General features: G+C 43.3%; 1 protein-coding gene across 2 annotated transcripts in view; it reads left to right on the top strand.

Annotated features, from left to right (window-relative positions):
* The window catches only part of CPM (carboxypeptidase M), a 110814-nt gene that overhangs the window by 87213 nt on the left and 11571 nt on the right, over nt 1–12030 (top strand). For both annotated transcript variants that reach the window (XM_025401486.1, XM_025401487.1), the window contains exons 4-7: nt 4469–4641; nt 6034–6218; nt 6925–7095; nt 10681–10833. In XM_025401486.1, coding sequence (XP_025257271.1) covers nt 4469–4641; nt 6034–6218; nt 6925–7095; nt 10681–10833 — 682 coding nt within the window. The remainder of the gene's footprint in view (nt 1–4468; nt 4642–6033; nt 6219–6924; nt 7096–10680; nt 10834–12030) is intronic.

The raw sequence follows: 12030 nt of genomic DNA, 5'->3' as shown, positions 1-12030 counted from the left end.
GCTTAGTTGGTTCTTTATCATATTTTCCAGATTTTTATTTACCCCTGCAGTTGAGAACTTGTGATTTGTTGTGGAATATTGAGACACACAGAAAATACTTTGGTTACATACTTGTTTCCCTGAAAGAATCACGATTTTATTATTTTTGTAAAAATGACATAGGTTTTCTTTAATTTAAAAAGAATAAGAGGAAATAAAAATCATTCAGAATACTGTACCCAGAAATAGCCATCATTAATATTTGCCAGACATCATTCTAGACATCTATATATTTCTGTAGTAAGAGAATGAGAGGAATTAAAAGAATATAAAATAAAATGTGTCATATATCGTATGAAATTTTATTTTATTTGAATTAACAGAAGAATAAAACTGAAGTGAAACAAAAATAATTGGTGAAATTGATACTTTCTCAAAATAAGAAATTGATTATCACATTTTTCTTTTTTTCTTTCTTTTTTTTTTTTTTTTTTGAGACGGAGTCTCACTGTTGCCTGGCTGGAGTGCGGTAGTACAATCTCAGCTCATTGCAACCTCCAACTCCCAGGTTCAAGCGATTCTCCTGCCTCAGCCTCCCAAGCAGCTGGGATTACAGGCACCAGCCACCATGCCCGGCTAATTTTTGTATTTTTAGTGGAGATGGGGTTTCACCATGTTGGCCAGGCTGGTCTCGAACCCCTGACCTCAGTTGATCTGCCCAGCTCAGCCTCCCAAAGTGCTGGGATTGTAGGCGTGAGCCATCGTGCCCAGCCCCAACTTTTATATTTCGTTCTTACCCATACTCCCAAGACTGCTTAATCCAATATCCAACAGAATACCAACTCAACCTAGCTCCTAATCATGGCTTCTGTACTCTTCCTTTTCACTTTCTTTTGGTTGGGTGAATTTCATTGCCAACTCATGTCTTGATTATTTGCATGCTGGAGAATGTATGGTTCAGATAGCTAAGAGAGAAATTCACATTTAGAGTCACATGAGGATTCTGATATCATTTCCTCTCTGTTCTTGACTTGAGACTCACATAGGTCAGGGATTTTTGCCGATTGAACCATACTATGGCCTCTAACCAGCATTTAGACATTTAAGGAACTATAGGACTCCTGGTCACTTCCTCCTCACCTTCCTGTACCTATTACTCCCCAAACCCTTCTGAGAAAGCTCCTTAAACCAACTATCCTTTTCACATTTTTTTTTTTTTTTTTTTTTTTTGAGATGGTGTCTCACTCTGTCACCCAAGCTGGAGTGCAGTGGCGCGATCTCGGCTCATTGCAACCTCTGCCTCCCAGGTTCAAGCAATTCTCGTGCCTCAGCCTCCTGAGTAGCAGGGACTACAGGCACCTGCCACCATGCCCAGCTAATTTTTGTATTTTTAGTAGAGACGGGGTTTCACCATGTTGGCCAGGCTGGTCTGGAAGTCCTGACTTTGGGTGATCTGCCCACCTCAGCCTCCCAAAGTGCTGGGATTACAGGCGTGAGCCACCATGCCCGGCCCCTTTTCACATTTAAAGTTACTGTCACAGTTTTATGTTACCAGCTCCTCCCCGCTGGCTTTAGGGCAGGTCATCAGTAGCTCATTGAGGTTACTTCCAAAGGTGCTGGACCTTCAAAAGCCTGTTATATCTTAAAATTGGAACCCAGTGTGGGGTACAAGTGACTTTTTTGGTTATTAGCTTGTAAGAACTTTTTCCAGTGACAATTTTGACTACAAAAACAAAAATCTGACTGGGCGCAGTGGCTCACACCTGTAATCCCAGCACTTTGGGAGGCTGAGGTAGGCAGATCATCTGAGGTCAGGAGTTCGAGACCAGCCTGGCCAACATGGAAACCCTGTCTCTACTAAAAATATAAAAATTAGCCAGACAAGGTGGTGGGCGCCCGTAATCTCAGCTACTTGGGAGGGTAGGTAGGAGAATTGTTTGAATCCAGGAGACGGAGGTTGCAGTGAACCAACATGGTGCCACCGCACTCCAGCCTGGGTGACAGAGTGAGACTCTGTCTCAAAAAAAAAAAAAAAAAAAAAAAAATCAAGGTAGTAGAAGAGGAAGATAAAAAATGAGTAGGAAAAAAGTTGAAGTCAGGATTGGAAATAACCTCACTCTAAATTTTTTTTTTTTTTTTTTTTTTTTTGAGACGGAGTCTCACTCTGTCTCCCAGGCTGGAGTGCAGTGGCGCGATCTGGGCTCACTGCAAGCTCCGCCTCCTGGGTTCACGCCATTCTTCTGCCACCACGCCCGGCTAATTTTTTGCATTTTTAGTAGAGACGAGGTTTCACTTTGTTAGCCAAGATGGTCTCGATCTCCTGACCTCGTGATCCACCCGCCTCGGCCTCCCAAAGTGCTGGGATTATAGGCGTGAGCCACCGCGCCCGGCCCTCACTCTAAATTTTATGGTGTCTGTGAATCTATAATTCATATATCCCAAGTTTTCTTTCTTTCTTTCTTCTTCCTTTTTTTTTTTTTTTTTTTTTTTGGAGACAGGGTCTCACTCTGTCACCATGCTGGAATGCAGTCGTGTGATCTCAGCTCACTGCTGCCTCAACCTCCTGGGCAGCACAAGTGATCCTCCTACCTCAACCTCCTGAGTAGTTGGGGCTACAGGTCTGTGTCATCATGCTGGCTAATTTCTTATTTTTGTAGTGATGGGATCTCACTACATTGCTCAGGCTGGTCTCAAGCTCCTGGGCTCTGCCTTAGCCTCCCAAAGTGCTGAGATTACAGGCATGAGCCACTGCCACCAGTCCCAAATTTTCTTAGTCCCAATTTCAATTATTCTATGTTCATTAGAATAACAGATGTTTAAAGTGTGATCTCTTTATGTGCCAGTGAGGGAATCAAGTGAGAAGTGGTCATCCAAGGATCACTTATCCTTTGTCACAATGTTGAAATCCTACAGTGAAATCATGACTGGAAATTCTTCTGAGGCTCCATGAAATCTTTTCTTGCACAGTGTCTATATGAATGTGCCTGCAGCACTCTCCTGCTTTTCTCACCTGCTGCCCCTGAGTTCTCATTTACTAACCCCTCAACAACATCCATTCTTCTGAAGCAGATTCCTTGAACCTAGAATGATAGGGAGAACTTGATGTAGTCTAAGCAGATCTTCCTGTGATAAGGCTGACATTTAAATTACTTTTTTTAAATAAGGAAAATAATGAATCTCTCTCCTGGGGAGAAATTATAAAGCAAGATCTCTTACAGGCCTTCAGTTTCCCAGGCCTTATTGATATGTAAGCTAATTTTAGGTGGATATGACAGTTTTTAACATTTTAATAGTCATGCTTTTACTTAATGTATATTAGAAATATATATCTAGAAAAGTGATAATGATATGAAGTTTCATGTTACAAAATAAAAGATAGTATATAGATAATATGCAGATATGGCAAAGAGTTATGAGGATGATGTACAAATGACTAAAGTTTCAGAAATCAGAAATACATAGATATGGCCAAAATTGCACAGATGTGCAATAGGAGAACCAGGAAATAAGCAAATGTAAAAGTCAGAAACCTACTTAAATTATGCTTGTTACAAACTTGGATTTTTCCCTATTGAAATCTGTAGTGTGATACAATAGCACACATCTGTAGTCCCAGCTACTTGGGAGGCTAAGGTGGAAGGATCACTTGAGCTCAGGAGTTGGAAGCCAGCCTGAGCAACATAGCAAGACCCTGTCTTTTAAAAAAAAAAAAAAAAAAAAATTACAATGCGATGATTCTAAGTCGGTTATCCACCAATACATACATGATAAGCTTCATATGCACCATGCATTCTCAGGGAAATACGTGATTCCTGTGCTTCTCTGTAACTCGACCTCTTGCTCTACCACTCCAGAAGATACCTTGGAAGGCAACCAAATGAAAAATGTTATAATAAGAATCATTATTCCAGCTGGGCGCAGTGTCTCATGCCTATAATCCCAGCACTTTGGGAGTCTGAGGCAGGTGGATCACTTGAGGTTAGGAGTTCAAGACCAGCCTGGCCAACATAGTGAAACCCCGTCTCTACTAAAAATACAAAAATTAGCTGGGCATGGCGGCACATGCCTGTAATCCCAGCTACTCAGGAAGCTGAGGCAAGAGAATCACTTGAACCCAGGAGGCGGAGGTTGCAATGAGCCAAGGTCACGCCACTGCACTTCAGCCTGGGTGACAGAGTTGAGACTGTCTCAAAAATAAAAAAAGAATAAGATGCATTTTTCCACTCTAATTCATTTTTGCAATGTGTAAACTATTTACAAATAGATACTTTAACTCTTACTAACATTTTTCAGCACACCCTATGACTGCTCACCACCTGATTGCCACTTGGCAGAGCATAAGCATGCTTGAGAAAGAATGGTCTTACAAACTAGTTTGGGTCTGAGATACCATGTGTAGAGACCCTTGTTGGGGAATTTGCGCTGTAGGGAGTGCTTTCCTTATTGCCTCTGACCTAATAATGTCCTCTTTTCTCTTTAACACATACAGACTGTTGGGCGGGAGCTGCTGCTCCATCTGATTGACTATCTTGTAACCAGTGATGGCAAAGACCCTGACATCACAAATCTGATCAATAGTACCCGGATACACATCATGCCTTCCATGAACCCAGATGGATTTGAAGCCGTCAAAAAGCCTGACTGTTATTACAGCATCGGAAGGTAAAGAGGGGCTGGTCTGTCTGTACTTCAAAACAAGCAACGCAACAAAAAGGCTCCCGTCAGGCACCTGTTGGCCTTGGCAAGAGGAGTTGTGTCATGGTGAGAGCCCTCAGCCGGTGTCATGTCGCTGATGTGCCAAAGCTCAAGGCATATCAGGGTTGCCCCTGGCTTGCAGGAAGAAATGCAAATAAGGCTACTTTGCACGGGTGCCCGCCTAGCCTCTCCATCTTCATTTGCCACTCCCTCTCCCTCCCCTGCCTCCTCCCCTCGGGGCCTCCTTCCTGGAACTACCAGGTGCTTTCTCACCTCAGCGTTTTACACACACCATTTCCTCCCCCTGCCTAAACAGCATTTCCTCCAAGACTCTTTCTCCCGACCTGTCATACACTAGATTCCCTGATAAACTCTCAGATCACCTGGCACTTTACTGTCAGAGCACAACTTTTAATATCTAATTTCTTGCTTCGTGTCTCTCTCCCCACTACACTGCAAGCTACCTGCAGGCAGGAATCCTGTCCATTACGTTTGTCGTCGTTAGATCCCCAGTGCCTGGCAGAGTACCCAGGCCCTTGGTAATGACTGGTCGATTTATTAGGCCAGTAGTCCAAGAACTAACCATAACCAAGAGTGGGTCTTGAAGGAGCTCTGATTTAAACGGTTTATTTTGTTTCAAGCTGCCTTGGGAGGTTTGGAATTTCTCAGATGTCTACTATACATTCATATGTATGCAGTGTATACATATGTGTTTGCTTTACCAAAGCTGAACAAAATCTCACCACTTGATTCCCTCCAATTTTAAGTTTTTCTAGCATATTTAAACATGGCCATTCCACGTTTCACAAATACTTTTGTGTAATGTGTTTACTGTTGTTTCTGTTGTCAGTTGCTACTTAATGAACCACACCAAAATTAGCGACTTAAAGCAACAGCCTTTTTCTTTACTGTTGATTCCGTAGGTCAGGAATTTGGGCAGGGCAGAGCAGGGATGGCTATTCTCTGTGCCACAGGTCTGGGGCTCAGTTCTGGTCTTTCTGAGACAATTTACCTGGAGCCATGGACTCTCCGTGGGCTCTCTACGTGGCTACTATTGGGATCTCAGGGTCCTAAAAGGGAGCATCTAAGAGCAGAAGTCCCAAAATACAAACACTTACCAAACCTCTGCCTGCATCACAATAGCTAGTATCTCATTGGTGAGAGCAGATCACAAGGGATGGGATGCCATGGGGTGTAAGTGCCAGGTGTGGGTCATAGCAGGCCACCAGGGCAGTTATCCACCACACCCATACTCACATTTGGAAAGACACCTGGAGCCTAAACCAAAGGGCAAGACACTGTAAGAATCCACTCCCTCATGCCCTGTCAATAAGCCCTAAAATATTCTTTCTTTTAAAGGGAAAATTATAACCGGTATGACTTGAATCGAAATTTCCCTGATGCTTTTGAATATAATAATGTCTCAAGGCAACCTGAAACTTTGGCAGTCATGAAGTGGCTGAAAACAGAGACGTTTGTCCTCTCTGCAAACCTCCATGGTGGTGCCCTTGTGGCCAGTTACCCGTTTGATAATGGCGTTCAAGGTAAGCAGGTACGGGCCCGGGTCTGGCTTCCTAAGTCCAGAGTGGGGCTGAGACTCTCTGCCTCTGGGTGGGGATCAGCTCTCCCTTCCCCACTTAACTTCTCCGGCACGGTGAAAAGAGCTTCGTGTTTCCAACCCTAGCCATCCTTCCTGGAATTCTTCAACAGCAGATGGGCAGTGTGGCTGAACTGACAACCCACAGCTGGACATGCATCAGTGAATTAGTGAAATTTAGATTCTAGAAAATACGATCTAGTCAGATTTTGATTCTCTGACAAGAGACAACATGGCTAAAATAACATAAGACTGGAACAACTCATTTTTTTTTTTTTTTGCTAATCATATGGACAATAATTGTTGACTCTTCTTAAAACTCTGTGGGATGAGGACCCAAAATATTACAGTAGCTTTAATTCATCCCTATAATACCTAATGAAATTGTCTTTACCGCCAGAAATTAGCAAGAGTGACTAAGAGGACACTTAATTTTTAAGCTGATTTAGGAGTTTGGATTTGTATCTGACTTATTTGGGGGCTATCACCTTGCATATGTTTATTATAAAGTAGAAAGAAGAATAGAGGAAGCATTCATGGAGGTGGGTAAAGGATTTCTCTCTAGGGAAATTAGAGCATCGGTGTGTGATGTGATTATGTCTTCGCTAATACGGTGTTTGTGTTTCCTCTTACTCTTACTGCCCCTCTTGCAGCAACTGGGGCATTATCCTCCCGCAGCTTGACTCCTGATGATGATGTTTTTCAATATCTTGCACATACCTATGCTTCAAGAAATCCCAACATGAAGAAAGGAGATGAGTGTAAAAACAAAATGAACTTTCCTAATGGTGTTACAAATGGATACTCTTGGTATCCACTCCAAGGTGAGTTTCTCTTCATTTCTTCCATTCCCCTTATTGCCTTCACCCAGAAGTACCAGCTGGTTTATTTTGATCCAGCAGTTGTTAAAAGAACTTTAGGCACAATAAGCCCTTCACTGTGTCCTTAGCAGCTGATATCATAAGGGCAGTGGGTGACTGATCGCTTGAGAGATGCTCAGACATGTTTCTCATTACCAAGGGCCGCCTTCATTCATTCAGTCACTTATTCTGTGTCTGCCTACTGTGAGCCAGGAATTGTACCAAGAAAGATGAACAAGACACACACCTCACCCTGGAATTGAACAGGGGAGACAGACACGCAGATAAGTAATGGTGATAGCAGTGTAATTAGAATAAAAACAGATTTAGAAAAGGTGCAGTGTACCCCAAGGGTGCGCAGAGCCAAAACACAGTAGGGAGTAGTGAAGACCTTGGAGAAATGTGATACTTACATCCCATCTAACAGGGACAGCTGCTACTAGATCTAGCTAATTATTGCCATGCAGCCTTGGGGAGCCAATACTGCCAGATCTTGCAGTTTGTAAAAAGAAGCTGGATTTGTACATTAAGTATCATGATTTTAAAGCCATTTTGCAGGCTCAACAAAAGAACTCTTCAGACAGGATACAGCGGGAGGAGGGCCCCCAGTTCTCCACCCTTCGAATAAGACGGCTAGGTAAGGGGCAGGATGAGATTGCTGTGTAGGCAACATGGAAGGAGAGAGATTCTTATTAGAGGGAATAATATAAACAGAAACCCGGGCTAGGAGGGACCTAGGATGGAAGGACAGGAGGAAAGATGGTGGACTGGAACTGGATTTCCATGCCTCAGGGGAAAACATTCCCTTTTAGACTAGTTAGCCTGACCCCACCAACAGCAAGCTGCAGCGTGCATTTCTGCATGCAGGCCACTTCCAAAGGTGCCTTCCCTAATTGTCACTTTGGATACACAGGCTTTCAGGTAATCTTGCAGCACAAGCTGGTATTTTTATGCCTGGGTGGCTCTCTGTCAGTTTTCCAGGTAATATAAATAAGCATAGACCACAACTGATAGGCAGGAGGTTCAGGCGGCATTCTAAACGTCTCTCTCGTGTCCAAGATACAGCCCCCTCTCCTACCTTAGGGCTCCTGCATCGTCCCTGCTCGCCACAATTTATAGCTAAGAAAGGGCCCATCCTGTCCAGTGGCCAAGCTATCCTTCATGTTCACTGTCTAACTTTCTAAGGCAAATCCAGATGTGTAGGAAATTGGCTAGGAGCGATTGCTGCTGGTAATTGTTCCCAAGTGTGCCTGTGTGTGAGCTGTGTATCCTTCTCAGACGAAAAACAGGTGAAGCCAGCTGCCTTGAGGAGCCCAGAAGAATGTGCCTGGCCTGGCCTGGATGTTTTGTTGGCCAGGCCTGACCCGCCTTATCCAGAACTGCACTCTCCACGCTTGGCAGTCTCAGTCCTGGCTATTTGCTAGGGATCCATAATGCATGCCTGTTTTGCTATTTAAATTTTTTCCACCTGAGACATGTCCAGCCACAGGCTTTGTCTTATTTTCTTTCCTCTCTTCTTTTTCCTTCTACTACTTTTTGGTGAAAATGAGGTCAGAGAGAAATACAAAACCGGCAAGGTAAGGAAAGGAAATAGAAAGGACAGAGAAATTCTTCCTGACTGGAATCTGGGCCGACTGGCCTACACAGATATTACTTAATATTTAAGGAATATTTTTAGATCACATTTTGACCACTTTCTTAGCATTAAGTTTTTTTTAAAGAAAAAATCTCTTCTATTTTTGTTTTATTTTTAGAGATGGGGTCTTATCATGTTGTCCAGGCTGGCCTTGAACTCCTAGCCTCAAGCAGTCCCTCCCACCTTGGCCTCCCAAAGTGTTTGGATTACAGGCATGAACCACAGTACCTGGCCTAAACTTTTTTTCTAGTTCAGTGCTTCCAAAATATCCTGATGAAACTGAGAATACATATTTTCTTGGGCAGGTATCAAGTGTAACAAATTAAAATCTGTCAGAAACTACTTCCTCAAAAGTTACTATATTTCATCAAATCCAAGATACTGTTGATTATAAAACCCAGTGTACCACCAAGAAAGAAAATAAAATATTTTCAGTTAAAGACATGATGTTTTTAGCCATAAAAATGTTTAAGACACATCCCAATTCAGAGATATTAAAGTATAAAAAATGTTGCATCTTAGGCCAGGTGCAGCAGCTCACACCTGTAATCCTAGCACTTCGGGAGGCCAAGATGGGCACATTGCCCAAGCTCAGGAGTTCGAGACCAGTCTGGACAACATGGTGAAACCCCGTATCTACCAAAATAAAAAAAAAAAAAATTAGCCTGGCGTGGTGGTGCACGACTATAGTCCCAGCTACTCAGGAGGCTGAAACATGAGAATTGCTTGAACCCGGGAGGCAGAAGTTACAGTGAGCTGAGCGCGCCACTGCGCTCCAGCCTGTGCAACAGAGCAAGACTCCATCTCAAAAAAAAAAAATGTTGCATCTTAGAAAATGTAAAATGAAGGCCACCACAGTGGCTCATGCCTCCAATCCCTGGGCGACAGAGCAAGACCCTGTCTCAAAACAAACAAACAAACAAACAAAATAGCCAGGTGTGGTGGCGCACATCTGTAGCCTCAGCTACTTGAGAGGCTGAGGCAGGAGGATCGCTTCAGCCCAGAAGTTTGAACTTACAGTGAGCTGTGATTGCACCACTGCAGTCCAGCCTGGGTGATGGAGTGAGACCATGTCTCTATTAAAAAAAAGGAAAAACAGAAAAAGAAAGTACGAAGTGATTATAACCCTTTGAAAGCAGGGGACCAGAGGAGAGAATTGGAAAGTCAGCATGAGCAGTGGCAGCGTGGGCTGCACAGGGGGCTGGGCCTTTCACCTCTGAGAGGCAGTGCAGCATTCTTTCTTTGATCCCCAGGAGCACTCTGGCATATTGGGAAGCCCACAGGAGCTGGCGGAAGGTGGCCTGCACTCCAGTGTCTGCCATTTACTGGCCGAAACCCCTGGGCACTTTGCTTAACATCTGTGATCACATTTCCTCATCTGTAAAGTAGGGGCAGTTGCTGTGAGGATTAAATGAGCTGATATGAAGCACTTCATATGGTACCTGGCAATAGTGAATGTTGGCCATGATTCCCCCAAATTAGTGTGCTTAGCTTTACTTAGTAAGTGTATTTATAAAGGATTTGTAGAAATATTTTTAAAGGAATCTTATTCTAGCTTATATCCATTTAAAATGTAATTTAAGAAACAAATGAAATTCAAATAATCGCTTTAGTGATGTAGGATTTCAAAAAATAAAAACACAAAAGGATGCTTCCTTCACCCCTCACTTAATTTTGGTGCACAGTTGAACTTCAGTCAGCTCTGATCCAGTTACCCATATGGGGATATTTAGGATTGTCTGGTCATGCCTGGGTAATAAAATGTCAAGCCCTGATTTTACAAGCTGATGTGTCAAATTCATCTTTTCCTGTTTACATGTAGCTGTCTGATTCACTTGTCCCTAAAAGGCACGTGAAACTTGGCTCCACTCCAATTTTAGACCCTAACAAAAATTAAATATGCTTGTGTTTAGGTGGAATGCAAGATTACAACTACATCTGGGCCCAGTGTTTTGAAATTACGTTGGAGCTGTCATGCTGTAAATATCCTCGTGAGGAGAAGCTTCCATCCTTTTGGAATAATAACAAAGCCTCATTAATTGAATATATAAAGCAGGTGCACCTAGGTTTGTAAAATCTTCTTATTAATTCCCTATTAATACAAAATAGAGCATCTGGCAAGACCTCTGGGTTGAGTAAACACAAGCCTTTATTTATGCTGTGTAGTTACAGCCTCGTTTCAGTGCCAGATCTGATGGTTAAGAATTCTCTCTGGTGAGTATCTGCAGTGTGTAAGAAATGCAGTGCCCGCTCGTTCATAGAAAAGGAAGTATGATGCATGTTCCTTTCATATGAGGGTATAAAAATCCAGAGAACCAGCCAGCCGTGGTGGCTCACGCCTGTAATCCCAGCACTTTGGGAGGCTGAGGTAGATGGATCACCTGAGGTCAGGAGTTCAAGACCAGCCTGGCCAACAAGGCAAAACCTCATCTCTACTGAAAATACAAAAATTAGCTGGGCGTGGTGGCGCACACCTGTAGTCCCAGCTTCTTGGGAGGCTGAGGCAGGAGAATCACTTGAACCTGGGAGGTGGAGGTTGCAGTGAGCCGAGATGGTACCACTGTACTCCAGCCTGGGCGATAGAGTGAGACTCCGTCTCAAAAACAAACAAACAAACAAACATCCAGAGTCTTCCTAATTTTACATGTCGAATGATCTAGAAATCTGGCAAAATATCAGGAAAACAGGCTTCTACTCTGTTACATCATGTCCCATTTAGAAAAATACTATGTTTGCTTGTCACTCACCACACAGTACCAAGGACCCTGAGAACACTGGACATACCACTTTGCATTTTTTCCAGAATTGGGGTGGTGAGCTAGCACCATTGCCTTCAACCCCTCTTACCTCTGAACTCTGCTAGGTGTCCTGGTGCTAAGAATCTTGCCAGCCCGTTTCCTGAAGGCTGACTGGCCCTTATCACAGATAGACAGACTAAATGTGGCAGAGAGTGGTAGCTCTCAAACATGCAGCAGACGCACTGGGAGGGCTTGCTAAAACAGATTGCCAGGCCCCAACCTGGAGTTTCTGTTTGAGTAGGCTTTAAATGATTACTGCCTTCCCAAATGATGCTGATGGTGCTGGTCCAGGGGCTATACTTAGAAAGCCATTGTACTAGAGAAACACACTACTTGAGATGATGGAATCTTGTGCAGTTCAAGTTTATTAACCAGGTGGTGTTTCTTTGGGCAAGGTGTGGAAGGCTCTTCTATATTTATAGAGGTAAAGTTATCTTTCTCCTTTCAGAATGGCTTGGGGAGAGA

Source organism: Theropithecus gelada, chromosome 11 (assembly GCF_003255815.1).
Source record: "Theropithecus gelada isolate Dixy chromosome 11, Tgel_1.0, whole genome shotgun sequence".
Taxonomy (NCBI): Eukaryota; Metazoa; Chordata; class Mammalia; order Primates; family Cercopithecidae; genus Theropithecus; species Theropithecus gelada.
The sequence above is the reverse complement of the archived record's forward strand: the minus strand, read 5'-3'. Positions and strand labels throughout refer to the sequence as shown.